The sequence below is a fragment of the Neovison vison genome, chromosome 8, assembly GCF_020171115.1.
Source record: "Neovison vison isolate M4711 chromosome 8, ASM_NN_V1, whole genome shotgun sequence".
NCBI classification, from domain to species: Eukaryota; Metazoa; Chordata; class Mammalia; order Carnivora; family Mustelidae; genus Neogale; species Neogale vison.
In genome coordinates, this window is record NC_058098.1 from 23,526,909 (window position 1) to 23,541,912 (window position 15,004).

At 53.6% G+C, this 15,004-nt stretch overlaps 1 protein-coding gene across 3 annotated transcripts in view; it reads right to left on the reverse strand.

Annotated features, from left to right (window-relative positions):
* MYH7B (myosin heavy chain 7B) overlaps positions 1 to 15,004 on the reverse strand; it is a 33,563-nt gene that overhangs the window by 15,439 nt on the left and 3,120 nt on the right. Inside the window, exons 1-11 of one of the 3 annotated variants that reach the window (XM_044263175.1) lie at positions 10,172 to 10,239; positions 7,729 to 7,893; positions 6,361 to 6,467; positions 6,029 to 6,172; positions 5,478 to 5,634; positions 5,146 to 5,173; positions 4,001 to 4,097; positions 1,728 to 1,751; positions 1,454 to 1,546; positions 1,266 to 1,329; positions 185 to 283 (exon numbers count right to left, since the gene is read on the reverse strand). In XM_044263175.1, coding sequence (XP_044119110.1) covers positions 185 to 283; positions 1,266 to 1,329; positions 1,454 to 1,546; positions 1,728 to 1,751; positions 4,001 to 4,097; positions 5,146 to 5,173; positions 5,478 to 5,634; positions 6,029 to 6,172; positions 6,361 to 6,467; positions 7,729 to 7,819 — 904 coding nt within the window. In that variant the 5' untranslated portion in view covers positions 7,820 to 7,893; positions 10,172 to 10,239. Of the gene's footprint in view, positions 1 to 184; positions 284 to 1,265; positions 1,330 to 1,453; positions 1,547 to 1,727; positions 1,752 to 4,000; positions 4,098 to 5,145; positions 5,174 to 5,477; positions 5,635 to 6,028; positions 6,173 to 6,360; positions 6,468 to 7,728; positions 7,894 to 10,171; positions 10,240 to 15,004 lie in introns of those variants that run through there. The other 2 variants (XM_044263176.1, XM_044263177.1) reach the window with 2 other exon arrangements.

A 15,004-nucleotide genomic window follows, 5' to 3' on the forward strand; every position in this document is an offset into this window, starting at 1 on the left:
TCCAGTCCCAGGATAGCAGAAGGGACAACCAGGGTGATGACACCCAAGGGCCCGTTTCCCAGTACGAGAAGGAGAGAACTCTACAATAACCAGAAGTCCCAGCCAAGGAGCTGGGGGGAGGGGAAGGCGGTCCCACGCTGCCTCGTGGGCTCTGACGCCCGCTCTATCCACCCCTGCCTCTCACCCTGTAGCTCTGGCTTCTTCCCAGAGAGGATCTGGTAGTAGACGTGGTAGCCTCGCTCCCCGGGCAGCTGGAAGATCACTCGTGACTTTTCCAGGAGATCTAGGAGAAAGAGGGGCACCGGCCTACCATCCCGTTTCTCTCCAGACTAGGATATCCCAGCAGAGCTGAGAGGGGCAGCGAGGAGGTACCAGTGAGGGTCAAGGGTGAGTCGAGAGGCGCTGTGTCCACACACGAGCCTGCAGATACTGAAGGGTGTCAGCGTGGGAATGTGTGTCTACAGATCTGTGTGTCTGGCAGGAGTCGGGGGTGGGTTATCTATGTTTGTCTTTCATCTGTGCTTCGTCTCTTCATCCACAGACCACGTTCCTTCCCTTCAGAGCAGAGCTGGTGTGTCAGTGACGCGTGGAGCTGAGCTCCCCCGTGTCTGCAAAGGGGTCGGTCAAGGAGTAAATGACGACGTTCCTTGGTCATCACATGCCTGTGGCTCATCCGTCGGGGTCTGGCCATGTGTCCCAAGGTGGAGAATGGTCAGTGCAGGGCCTTGCTGCAGTCAGGGACCGGGTGTCCCAGTAGTGGGGCGGGTCAGGTGGGAGGGGCAACAACCCCCTAAGAGGCGGGAGTGGAGGCTTCCAGAAGGACAGGGACTCTGTGTGTACATGAGACTGGGGCAGGTCGGGGGTACAGGCCTGCCCTACTGGAGGCCAGAGAAAGGACTGAGGTGGGGTAAGGACCCAATCACAAGGATCCTGACTGGCCCAGTGACGATCTGGGTCTCTGTCTTAAGGTAATGGAATCTGGAAAAAGTTTTTAAGCAGAAATGATGTGATCAGATCAGTATCTGAGACAGTATCACTCTGGCTGGATGATCAAGCAAGGAGTGGAGGCTGGGACACCTTGCAGAAGCTGGTGGAACGATCCAGGTGAGAGTGAGGTGGGTAGGACTGGGCAGTGGCCAGGGGATGGAGAGAAGTGCCTGCAACAGGTGGGAGCCCCAGGACTTGAGGATGGATGCTCAGTCTGAGCGGAAAGACCCAGGCCTCTGTCCCCATTGCCACCCTCTCCCACCCTCCCCGAGACTCACAGCTGTCAATATCGGCAGATGCCAGCTTCCCAGAGGGGCCGAAGTGAATACGGATGAACTTGCCCTGTGGGCAGAGGGGCAGGCTCAGCCGGGACCCAGCCTTCTGCCGGGCACTGGCTGCTGAAAGCTCCCACCAGCCCCATCTCCCTGCTGCCAACCCCACCCCCTCCCCCACCATGGCCACTCACAAAGCGGGATGAGTTGTCATTCCGCAGGGTCTTGGCGTTGCCAAAAGCCTCCATGGCAGGGTTAGCCTCGATGATTTGATCCTCGAGGGTGCCCTGGTGACACCAGTGTGAGGGGTCTGTCAGCCCCGGTGTCCCTGAATGGGAGACCGAGGGGCCCAACAGTGCTGGGGTTCGGCCCAAACTGGACAATCTCTTGGGTCAGGGGGGAAAGTAAAGGGGATCCCTGGGGCCTCATTATCACTGCCTGCCCCACCGACCCTGGCCCTATACTTACCCCAGTCTTCGTGGCCGGAAATTGCTGCAGAGAGAAGACAACATGAGAAAGTATGCAGTCTCAGCGGGCTGGTGGATGCGGGCGGCAGTGGTTAGCGGGACAGTGAACATTAGTCACCCCAGCATGTAACCCCCACGCCCCTCCCCAACCCTGTCAGCACTGTTAGAAGGAGAAATGCTAGAAAGTGGGAAGGAGCCTGGCCCCGGCCAGCGGCCTGAAGCAAGGGGCTGTGTCTCAGGCTCTCCTGCTTGCAGCCCTTCCCCTCCCCCAGCTTGGTTTCTAGTCTCTTTCATATCCCTGAATTTTCCACTCCAAGAAGCAGCCCCTGCCCAAAAAGCCCAAGGGCTTCCTGACTAAAAAATCTCCTCCCCTTCAGAGCCCAGCTCAAATGCCCCCTTCTCAGGAAGGATTCCCTGTGCTCTGAGGCTAGAGGAGCCCCCTTCTGGCTGGAACCTTCTCACCCCTCACCTCCCTCGGTAAGAGCTCTCCTCACACTTCTCCTTTGTCCTGGGACGAGCTGCATCCCCATCACGCAATTAATTGCCCGTAGATTATTAGACAAGACGGCCCTGGCAGGTGCATATTATTAGCCCTAATTCGCAAATGAGGACACTAAGACTCAGAGCAGGAAAGTGACCTCCAGGCCAAACAGTAAGTGAGGGGCAGGGCAGGAACTGAGCCCAGGCGTCCTGTCTCCCATGACACCACAGCCACCACACCTCTCATCTAGAGGGACCCGCTGAATTGAGAGGATCTTCCTCCCTTCCTCTCCCAGCCTCAATCTTGTCTTCTGCCCATGTCCCCTTCCTTCCCTTCCCCACCCTGGCTCCCTGCAGTCTGGGAAGAAAGGGAGAGGAAGGAAGGGGTGGATTCTGGAATGCCAGGTGCCAGGCAGCCAAGGGACTCTGGCTATTCACTCACCTCCAGGGAGCCCAAGACTTTAAAATCCCCCCCAAAGACACTGCTGGGGGAACCAAGGCTGGAGGGAAGTGGCAAGAACCCTTCCTTCTGAGCTCCGTCCCCCACACTCACATTCAGGGCCTTTTGAACAGGGCTCTCTATGGCAGATGTAGTCAAATTTGGGGCCAAGGGAAGGGGATTGGTTCCAGCATCCATGGACCCTGTGAGCCAGCCTTTCTTCCCACAAACTCCCTTGCCTGACAGCCCCACATACCACCTTGCAGAGCTCATTTCTGCCCCACACCTCCCAGCTGCACCCCTGCCAGCTCTGGCCTCTTCCTGCCCTCCCTTCCGTTACTGGACCAAGCCCCAACTTTCTGCAGCATCCTCAGAGACATGGTGGGGTAGGGGGGTTCAAAAACGGGGTGGGGAAGGGAAGGAGCAAAAAGCACCAAAAAGTCAACAGCAAAAACAAAACACCAAAAACAACCACCACCACACCAAAAAAAAAAAAAAAACTGAAAGGAAAAACAAAAAAACAAAAGCAAGAAAATCAAATGGGGGGGAAAAAGGAAAAGGTAAAAAGAAAAACAACTTTAAATGGAAAAAAAAAAAGGAAAAGATAAAGAAGAAAGAAAAATGCCCCAGAATAAAGCAAGGCTTAACAGGACCAGGAGTGGGTGCTGAGTAGGAGGTGGCCTTGGGCTTCTGGAAAGAAAAGGCAGCCCGTTTTGGGGGTGGAGGAGTACACACAGAGCTCTGAACAGCTGGCCCTGGAGGCTAAGAATGAATGTTATACCCGGAAAACAAAAATAAAACAAAACATTGGTCCCCCATTATTTCAGAAATTTCAAAAATCCATACAGAAATCACAGGGTGAGAAACCACCCCCCTGACCCTGGCTGTTGGGACTGCCAAGTGGCCCTGGCTCTGGTTAGACTCCATCAGCCTGCTTTTTGATTGACAGCAGGTAACTGTCTTTGGTGCACGAAAACCAAGAAAACCACCACCTTGGAGTTAAAAGCTGCCTATTTGGTAAACTTTCAAAAATAAGAAGGGAAGGGAAAATTACATAAAAAGTTTAGGAACAGCTGTGGTCCTGCCCCTCTGTGTTACAGGTGGGGCCACTGAGGCAGGCCCAGAATTGGGTCCCATGGTGTGGAAGAGGCGGTCACAGCCTCTCTCTTGGTCAAGCCTTGCTCAGGCCAGAGTCTGCCACTGGGGTGGGAGGCTCAGGCAGGGCTGAAGGCTCTGGGGGATCAACTTTCTAAAAAGGAATTAAAGAAAAAAAAAAGAAAGAAAGAAAAAGAAAAGAGAAACAGTGAGAAGCAGTGGGGAGAGTGGGGAGCGGCACCCGTGTGGGCGAGTCTTACGGCCTTCTTGCCCGGCCCGTCTCCCAGGGCAGCGACGATGGCAAAGTACTGAATGACCCGCTTGGTGTTAACCGTCTTACCGGCCCCCGACTCTCCGCTTAGACGACACAAACATGAGTCACCAAAGCCCATCTGGCCACTCAAATTCCCCTCACCCCCCCCCACAACACCCCACCCCACAATCAGGGCCACATTCTACTTCTCCCTACCCAGCTCCCAACTCAGGACCCCCCACTCAAGACCCTCCAGGGACAGATCAACCCCCCGAGGTGCTAAGGGTTTATAAAGCAAGTCAGGGCAGAACACCTGTGTGAGATGAGAACACACTTGATGATGTCACTGTCTACTGAGCCCTAACGTCGGTGTCAGACACTGGGCCAAGAGCTTTACCTGCACTGGCTCGTTGACGCCTTAGAAACCCTGTAAAGCAGGCACCATCATAGCCCCTATTTTATGGGTAAGGAAATAGGACTCGGGGAAGTTATGTAAATGTCTGTGCTGTGTGCCAGGCCCGACTCCTTATAGCTCTGCATGGTAGGTAGGTAGGATTGTTCAGTTTTACTGATGGGACTCGGGGGCCCAAGGGTACCATCACAAAATGGATGTGTGAGAACTTGAACCCAGATCCTTCTGGTTTTACAGGTCTTGCTTTTAACCACAAGGCTGCATGCACACACACTCACACACAATGTTCATACTGGCTTGGTATGAACTTGGCATGTACGAATTCTACCACTTTCTCATAGGTGCAAATGAAAAATCAAAATAAGATTCAGAGGTAAGGAGACTGTAAGGAGGAAAGGAAAGTCATCCCCTCCCTCCCATCGAGCCAGAACCATAATTTTTCAAAATTTTCGAAAGATCAAGGGCGGCAGGGGCAATTCCGGGTCCTGGTGGGGAGGGAGTATCAGGGCTGGTGATCACTCTGGTGCTTGGGTATCCCTTCCCTGTCCACCACCCCATAATGCATCTGCCCAGAAAAGGGACAGAGAATATGCTCTAATTTAGCTTGGATACCAGCTCCAGGTGGTAGAGGGCCTGCCCTAAGTGCTTTGGAAATCAACCCTGGGAAATGATTTTAGTTCCACTCCCCTCTTGCCAGGTTGCCAGCACTTCCCACCACACCCCCAGAGCCCCACACTCACGTGATCAGCATGGACTGGTTCTCTCGGTCTGGAGGAAAGGGTAGGAGATAGAGAAGTTAGCCAAGGTAGGGAACCAGTCACAGGTGCAACACTGCATATCCATGGCCCTGGGGCAGGCCCTCCACCACCCAGGGCCAAAAAGGGAAGGACCAAGTGGGATCATCCAGACTGTGCCCAGCTCCCACTTGGAAAGACAGAACGTTATGCTAGGACTGTCCAGCAACATCAAAAGGGAAGCAGTACACGTGGAGGGGAAGGGGTCCTTTACAGGGGCCTCCCTGGATTGGGGGTAGAGGTCTTGGGTGAGGGAAAGGAGTCCAAGCGGCTCTTACTGCGCAGCATGTCATTGTAGGCGTTATCTGCCACTGCATATATGTGGGGTGGGGCCTCCGAGCGGCGCTTTCCCTTGTAAGCAGCCACCACGGAGGCCGTGTACACCGGGAGCCATTTGTAGGGGTTGATGGTGACACAGAAGAGGCCCGAGTACGTCTGAGGAGAGAATGTAAGGTGGGTTATTGAAGGCCAAGTTCCTACCCTCCGGCCCCAGCCCTCAAGAAACCTTCCCTGGCCCCTGCAATATGCTCCAAGCGGCTGTCCATGCCCGCCCCAGCCCTCACTGCGGCCCGCAGCCCGAGGCCCCACCTCCACATTGCCACGCCAAGCCTCTAGCTCCAGCTCCGCCCCTGCACTCCAGGAGCCGATCCCCCTCTAGCCCCGCCCCCACCTGGAGCCCCGCCTCCCCAGGGCCATGACATCACCCTGTCCCACCCTTAGCCCCGCCCCTCCCCCAGCCCAGTCCCCACAGCGCAAGGGCTCTTCCCCTAGCCCCGCCCCTACCTCTGTGGCCCCACCCCCGCCGCCCGCAGCCGGGACGATGGCTCACGTAGATCATCCAACGAGCGTAACGCTGGCGCAGGTTGTGCAGCACTGACGCCTCGTTGAGGTGCGTCATCATGGCCATGTCCTCCAACAAGTCGAAGCGGGGCGGGTTCATGGGCTGCAGCTCTGCTTCCCGCACCATCAGCACCTGTTCGGGAGGCCATATCGTGGGAGGCCTTAACAAAGGGTGGGGTGGCAGACCGGCGGAGCCGACTAACCTCAACCTCTTACCCCTGTGCACCCCCCACCTCCTTTCATTCAGTTTGCTAGCTCTAGCTAGTAAGGAGCTGCACCCCAGGAGGCAGATATGCTAATCCCAAAAGAGGGGAACCAAACCTTTTGGTCTTTGGTCTCCACATTGACTCTGCCCCCGGTAGCCTCCGACTTGATCTCGGCCTCCACATAGGCATCCTGTTCATCCGGTACCCAGACCCTCTTCTTCCCTGGTTGGGGGGAGAACACTGGGGCTTGAGAAGGCTGAGGCACATCTGGGGCTGGGGGCCCAGCTGCAGTTCCCAAGCCATGTCAATAGAGCTATGCCCCTCCCATGAGCCCCTCTGCCAGGATGCAGGGAATAGACAGAAAAGATCTTCCACGCCCAGGATCCTGGAAGGGTAGAGCAAGGAGAGTCTATCGGGATCTCTTCAGAGGGCTTCCCTGACGGAGTTAACAGTCCCTTACCACCCACTTGGGTTCAGATTCCGGTTTTTGCCTTATCTACCCTGCGACCTTGGGAAAATCCCTTTCTCCTGGGTCTGTTCCCTCCAAGGCAAAATGTTATGGGCATCTCCTGAGGTCCCATATGGAGCAGCCCTCAACGTCGGGAACATAATTCTAGGTTCTTCCTCCCCCGTTGTGCTGAAAACTCAAGCCCACTTCTTCTAATTCTGTGTCTTACCTGGCCAGCTGGTCCCCAAGCTTCAGGGAACCCCTATGTCACGGTGGTTAAAGGCATGGACTAAGATTGCAGACAGCCGGATTCTGTTCCCTGTCCTGCTACTTCTAGCCAAGTGCCTTAGTCAGGACCAGCGACACAACTTGCAGGCCCTGGTGTTAAAATGCAGGTCCCTTGTTGAAAAAATTATTACGAATTTCAAGATGGTGATTCCAGAGTGTTAAATCAAGCAGGAGGCCCTTCAGCGGCAGAGCTTGCACGCCCATGAAGCTGGCTTTGGCCCTGGTCCCCACCCCTCCCCAGGTTGTTGAGATGATGCATGGGAAGTCATCCACTCAGCCTGACACAAAATAAGCACTCGGTACACATTGCCTATTGTTATTATTGTCCTATGAGCAAACCAAGTCATAAATAGTAGTCTTTATTCCTGTCTTTGGCTCTATAGAAAGCACTAAAAATAACTCAGGTTAAAAAAGCACAGGTTTTATGGACACCAGCCTGCATACATAACAATTGCTCTCATCTTGGAGGCCTCGGGCTCCAGCCACAGGCTGCTGCTCCGGGAGACAGGGAATACGGTCCCATTTTACAGAGGAGCAAACCGAGGCTTGCTCACAAACATGCGTAATGTACACAGGGTCTCTGAGAACGTAGCCTTAGGACCCTGGACTCTGAGGCAAAGGGCCAGGGCTAAAGCGGTCATGCCAGAGTGCTCCTTCAGCCCTGAGCTCAGTGCCACCACCCCTCCCCACTCCCGGTCTGAGTTCGTAAGGGCTACACTGTGGCTGTGCTCTCCTGCCTTCACTTACCATCCCATGGGACAGTGTGCACCTTCATCAGGTCCTGGTAGCTCTGGCGGAGGTACCGGGCAGACTCCCCAAGTTCACTGACATCCATCATGGTGGTGGCACGGAGAGGTGGAGGACGAGGGACTAAAAATTTTGTAGGTTCAAGGCAGTCCAAGGCATCAGGCACTGGAAGATGGCAGCAACGAAGAACTAAGGGCCCCGGGACCCCAAACTGGGACATGATTCAAAACCCAAAAGGCCTAATACTCAGCGATTCCCTGGGGGTCCCCATCTCAGCCTCCCTGGTGAGCACCCAACACACACACACACACACAAACACCAGAGCATCCTTCCCGCAGATACAGAGACTCGTGCCCACCCATGGGGACCCTCACCCCTTGGTTCCAACTTCAGCCCTGATCACCCACCTCAGCACTACGGTGAGGGCTGGGAGCTGCGCCACCCCCTTTTATTGCCACCGTCAAGGTCAGCGGAGGAGAGCTATGTCAGCAATCTCCACGTGTTACAGCCCCCCCAGCCTGGCCACAGGACACAAAAGGCAAATTCCCTTTTATCTCTACCAGCACAGCCCCTGGGCTATTTTTACCTCCCATTGTCATGGGATCACAAAGGCTGAGAGAGACAGTCTTACTAAGTGATAGGGAGCCTGGGATTCAGAGACCAAAGGGGCAGGGTCAAAGCCTTGAGACATCTGAGAGAACTGAGGAGCTCCAAGAGAGAAACTGAGTCACAGGGAGTCTGATCCACCCAGAAAAAGACTCATACCCCCAGAAACAGAGAGCAAGGAGATTCAGAGAGGAAACCACAGAATGCCTTTTGGGACCATTTGGCACAACCCTCTTGATACATCCAGAGAAACTGAGGCCCAGAGAAAAGAAATCACGGGCAAGTCTCACAGAGATGCCACAGCAGAGACCTGAACAAAAAGAGAAGCAGAGAGAGTGAGACATCCCTCTCCAATATGGGATGCGGTCTCTTTCTTCCCCACCTCTACCCCATCTCCCTGGGGTCTCCTAGGGAAATCATACATGAAGAAAACTAGACCAGGGACCACAGGCATGAAAGAGTAATTTGGCTGAAGAGAAAGCAAAATGAGGAAATCAGAACACTTAGGAGACATTCAAGATTCCCAGGACACCAAGTTCTCACTCTCGGCCCCCTCCTGCACCCCACTCTCAACAAGGATTGAGCACACTGGCGTTCAGTCTGTTTTAGATGGGCTTCAGGATACACCAGGCCACTTCCAGGCTCTCCTGTCCATCACCCCATTCAGGCCCTGGTGACACCACAGAATTTCAGAGTCAGAGAATCAAAGGATCCTGGAACCTGAGACAGAGGACGTGTAGAAGCACACAGGTGCAGAGCCAGGAGTCCAACCAGATGTCAGGCTGAGCTCCCACAGAGAAATCCTCCATACCAACTGGCCACCGATTCCAAATACATGGACATATCTATACTCTATAAAATATATAGAAAATGGGGCGCCTGGGTGGCTCAGTGGGTTAAAGCCTCTGCCTTCAGCTCAGGTCATGATCCCAGAGTCCTGGGATCGAGCCCTGCATCAGGCTCTCTGCTTAGCGGGGAGCCTGCGTCCTCCTCTCTCTCTCTGCCTGCCTCTCTGCCTACTTGTGATTTCTGTCTGTCAAATAAATAAATAAAATCTTAAAGAAATAAATAAAATATATAGAAATAATTTCAAAGATACATTTTCCACCGTATGTAGTTCAAAGCTGGTGAAACTAAGGTAGGATGACAAAAGTGGAAGAGGGGTCCTTTGGGGGAGAGTAATGAAGGGATAAGGCACGAGAGAAGCCTCTGGAATGCAGGAAACACTAAAGACTGATAACAGCAGTGGGGGGAGGGTGGTACACAGGTATGTTCACCCTGTGAAACTAATAGAGCTGTGCATTTAAGATGTACATATTTTATTGCTTGTGTGTTATAGGCAAAGTGTGTTTAAAATGCATGGCCAGATTTGGCAGTATCTGTTAAAATTACAAACGCCCAGACCCTTTCTGGAACATATCCTACAGAGATTCCATGTTATGAAATGATACAGGTCTCCTTTGGGTGACGTTTAGACTGTTTCCCAGTCTTTTTGCCAACCAAAGGGCAAGAGCTTGGTCTATGTCCCCCAGTACCTTATGGAGCATCTGCCTATAGAAGAAAGTCAGTAAATCTTTGCTGAATGAGTGTAAGAACTGAACTTGATGGACAGTTTAAGATTATAGGGTTTTACTCTCACGGGGTCAGAGACAAAGGGGCTATGCTTGAGCAATTTATAGGAAGCTCAGGAGGTGGGGAAACCCTGCTCGCTGTTCGGAGATGCTCAGACAGAAGGTTTCTTTTCTCAGGCCCCACAATCGAATTAGCCTGGAGAATCAGAACCTCTAATGAGCCTAGCTTATAGCAAATACGATGTGGGTCTGAATTCTAGAATTACCTGCTTGGAATATACACCTGGGGCTGAGAAACCATCCAGAAGAAATGGGTCTGGCATTGCCCTGTAGGTTTGCTTCTACTGCTTGGGGCACGCCGTCCTGCTGAGATGACGCAGACAAAAATGATAAAGCACTGGGGAGATCCAGAATGCACCGAGAGAGGCACCAACTGCCACGATCTGCAAGGACGTAAATATGCAACTGAACTTCTGTACGTGAAGAGCTGTCTGGGAGCAGAGGGAGCCTGTGTGGTTTGTGGTGGACTCAAAGCAGGCCCACGGGGTGGTTACAAGGGAGCAGTTGGGATACACACACAGAAAGGGGCTCTCGCATCCTTGGAGCCAGCCAGCAATGGAGGAGGCTGCCGAGAAGAAAATGAGCCTGCCAACAGCAGTGAGGAACCACGCACAGGGGGCACAGGGCTTGCAGCTTTGGACTGGGTAACCTCAGCTGCTCTGACTTTAGGACCCTAGGATTCTAGAACCACCGGAAGCTTCATCTCTTCATAATCACCTTCGCATCCCAACTAACTCACCCACGGAATAGCTATTGCAGACAGTCCAAAGTCCTTCTTCCTGCCTTTACTTCCCAGGATTAGGAGTACCAAGCCAAGACATGTACGCACCTTGGTTTACAAGCCTGGAGTGTTAAAACTGGGGTCACTAGAGCACTGAAGTGCTAGAATCCAGGGGCAGAAGACTTGAAGCAAATACGACAAAATGTGTACAATGCTTTGTTAATTGTTCTCTGTACTTTCCTGTATCTTTTATATCCCCCTCACCTCTGCTTTCCCCTCTCTCCAATTAAAGACAGCAGGGCGTGAGAAATCAGGAGCATCAAGACTGAGAGGGAAATCATCCCGTCTAGACCCTCAGCTGAGCTGAGAACATGGAGGCCCTGATGGGGACGGAGGGAGCCCGGGCCAGACTCTGGGACCCCACCCCCAAGGTCAGTGCTCTACCCGCCCCCCCCCGCCCCCCACTGCGGAAGCCAGCAAAGGAGAAAGTAGTCATGGTGAGAACCGCATGGGGGCTGCTGGGGCACCCACGGCCTGGCGTTCAGTATGTCCAGCCACCTGAGCTGTAGCGACTCTCTCCAGAAATCACTCTGAGAACCACAGTTCTCAAGGGACTTCATTAAGGTGCTGATAGTGCTAGGAAGGACTGTCAAGGAGGTACTCCAGTCTCAGTGCTCCTAGGCCCCCAGACCTAGGCGGCTCCGATTTCCCTAGGCTGAGGGCCTATTGCTACCTTTCAAGGCGACAATGCTGGAAGTCCCCTACCTACAATCCTACAGCAGAGCCAGGGAACTTTGGGCCTGGCTAGGAACAGAGTTGGAAAGGAAGGGCAAGAACCAGGGTAGAGAGCAAAGTGGCCAAAGATAGGGATACACAGTCTTGGGATATAGGGGAGCTGGGGCCAAGTTGGACATCGGGGGACCAGGTGTCCCCAGTTTCTATCAAAGGTCTCAATCAGCAGTTGCCAAGAGTACTGGAGCTCACAGCTCAGTAGCAGCCAGAACTGGAGGTAGGCACTGAGCCGGAGCTGTTTGGGGGAGATTTCCATGAGCGATGAGCTGATGTGGCAAAGCCCAAAAGGGACATCGGACCTCGAGCCTCTCTGGCTTCTGTTCTTCTAGCCACTGGGGGTGCGGAGTGTTAGGAAAAGCAAGGGCAGATACGGAGACCAAGAGGATGTGATTTGGGACCCATCCCCGTCAGAAATGCATCTGTCACCAACATACCTCAGTGCCTAGAAGTCCTTCTTTGATAAAGATATCAAAAGACTGGGTTAAAATGCTACTTCAGCCAATTCGACATGCGTCTGGCAGCTTCTTTTCTGTGTCTAGGACGGGAACACAATCCTCATTGTCCAGGAAAGAAAACACACCCAGAGGAGGTGTCAGAATGGAGGAGTCTGAAGGACAAGGGCAAGTCCGACACCCAGTCGGGCAAGGAGAGGGCCATGACAACAAGGCCCCATTCCCTCACAGAGCAGCCGTCGATAAACAAGCAAGTCATGTTTTCCAAGGGAATTAAGGATCCTGACACATGCTATGAAGAGCCCACAGTAACTCGGTGGAGAGTTGGGGGGTACGCGATTCAGGGTGGTCAGGGAGGGTCTCTGAAGAGGGGACATTCAAGGTGAGACCTGAGGACTGGAAAGAGCCAGAGGAGGAATATTCTGAGCAGAAGGAACAGTTACTACAAAAGCCGTGGAAACTGCAAAAGAGGTGGAAAACGACTTGGTGCATTTGAGGCCCTGACACTGCGCTAGGGTCCCTGGAGCAGGGATGGGGGAGGGTTTTATAAGGTGAGGTGACCCAGGTAGTCAGGGACTGGGCTGCCGAGAGTCCTCTAGGACTTGGAAGGGACTCTGAACCTTCCAGCAAGTACAACGGAAAGCTGTCCGGACAGGAGAAGAAGTGTTTGGAGACTGAGTGCTGACCGCCCCTGCCGCCGTCTGGAGAATGGACTGGAAACAGTAAGGAGGCCCTGGCCGTCCCGGTGAGAGGAGGTCACCGAAGGGAAGGGAGAGGGGATGCAGAACAGGAACCCAGACTCCAAGGCTGGGGCAGCCCCACAGGGAAGGCCTGCCGGACAGAACAGTTGGGACTAGACTGTGAAGGGCTTCAGAAGCCAGATCAGGGTTTGGCACTTTCTCCCGAAGGAGCTGGGAAGCCATCAAAGGCATTTGTATTTTGTGTTTCTCATCAAAGAGCTCTGAGCAAGGACAGCGTGGTCAGATTTATGTGTCCACAAGATCCCTGTGGCAGCTGCTGCGGAGGACGGACTGAAGGGGCGACACCGGTGGCAGGAAGACTGACTTAGGAGGCGGCTGCCATAATGGTCCAAACGCGAAGTGGTGAGGCCCTCAAGAGGGGCCTGGGGTGCCCCTGCTTGCCCAAGGCTTGTCCCCTTCCTGGGGCCCTGGGCAGCTGCAGAGGGCCCAAGTGGGCCCCGGCTCTGATGCTTGAGCAGAAAATAGGATGAGGGCTGCCAAAAGGCATCAGGGCTGTTTATCCGGAGGAGGGATGCCTCAGAGTGGATTTAGGGCTAAAAGGTTACTGGAGGGGGAGGGGGAGGGGGAGACCAGCTGTCCCCCATCCTCACAAAGGGCAAACAAAGGAGGGGACTGTGGCTTCAGCAGCACCAAGAGGGAGGGAGGTGAGACACGTGAGGGGAAATGTCCTAACAGACATCAGAGAATGAAAGCACACTTTAGTGATCACGCAAACCAACTCTCGCATTGAACAGCTAGGAAAACTGAGGCACAGAGGAAGAGACAGATCCTTGTCCAAGGTCACATAGTGAATGAGAACTAGGACTAGACCCAGCAGCCCAAACTCTCCCTTTCAGAGACCCCAGGAGCCTCCCAGATCACTCCCAAGAGAACCTCCGACTGCCCTCAAAGAATCTGGGGTACAGCTGTCGCAGAGACGACTGTACATGTGTAGCCTCCTAGAGATAAAGGGATGGACAGAAAGCCCGGTGCTGGACTGAAATGGTCCGGGGCTCTGATCTGCCACATCCCTGAGTTCAATCATTGCCTTAGGCCCTCACTGTCTGGATAGATCTCCATCTCTGTCCACAGTCCCCATCAGTCTCAGTGTTGTCAGCATTTGGTGGGAGTCTCTTGTAGCTCTCAAGGGTCTTGGTCCTTCTGTATCACCCTGTCCTTCTCTGTCTTCTGAGACTCTTGTTTCTTTGTCTCGGCCTCTGACTCAGTCTCTTCTAGAACTGAGCCGGACTGGGCCAACCTCCCACCCACTCCGGGCCCTCGCTGGTAGAGTGCCCCCATGTAGACAATGCTGGGGCCCAGTGCCCAGGCTGCAACAGGTGACAGCAGCTGTGTGGCTATCTATAGCTCCCTTGCCCTTCAATTGTTCCCAACTTCAAACAAGCGCTGGGGCCTGGATTACAGGCACTCCCCCCACCAGCCTTGCTGAAATGGATCCCGGGGGGCAGGGGATGATTGAGACTCACGAGGGCCATGTCGTGATCTCTTGTGAGTAGCTACATCTGTCTGGACCTCCACATTCCACCTGCTGCTCAGAGGCTGTGTGAGTAAAGGACCTGTGGGTAAGGGAGCAGAGTGTGTGCAAACAGCGGACCTGTACGTGGGGATGTGGGTGTGCGTGACAGGTGTGTTTCCCTCTTCCTGCTCTGGGGGACGGACGCTTGTGAGCACGGCAGCCCGTTCCAGAAGGGCAGAGACCTCGTCTTTTCTTTTTTTTTTTTTTTTTTTAAAGATTTTATTTATTTATTTGTCATAGAGAGAGAAGCGAGAGCAAGCACAGGCAGGCAGAGGCAGAGGGAGAAGCAGGCTCCCTGCCAAGCAAGGAGCCCAATGCGGGACTCGATCTCAGGACGCTGGGATCATGACCTGAGCCGAAGGCAGCCGCTTAACCAACTGAGCCACCCAGGCGTCCCAAGACCTCGTCTTTTCTATTCACTGCTGTCTCCCAGCCCGAAATGGGCCACGGCAAGTGTGCAATGTCCATTTCTTACCTTGGCCTTTAGGAAGAGTGAGGGCGTGCTATGTAGTGACAGGATTCAAGGGTGAGAGGCAATATTGGATAATGAGAAGAACACTTTACTTAAAGTCAGGCTGCCTGGGATTGAATCCTGGCTCGCCCAGTTACCAGCTAGGAAGCCTTGGGAAATTATTCAACCTTGTAACAATGGGAATTTGTTTTTTAAAAAAGCACCTACCACACAGGATTCTTTGAGCCTGAACATCTGAAGTGCTTAGAACAGTGCATGCCACAGAGCAAAGACTCAATGAATTAGTTATTTCCAAGACATACCATTAAGTGAAAAAAGTGAGGAGAAG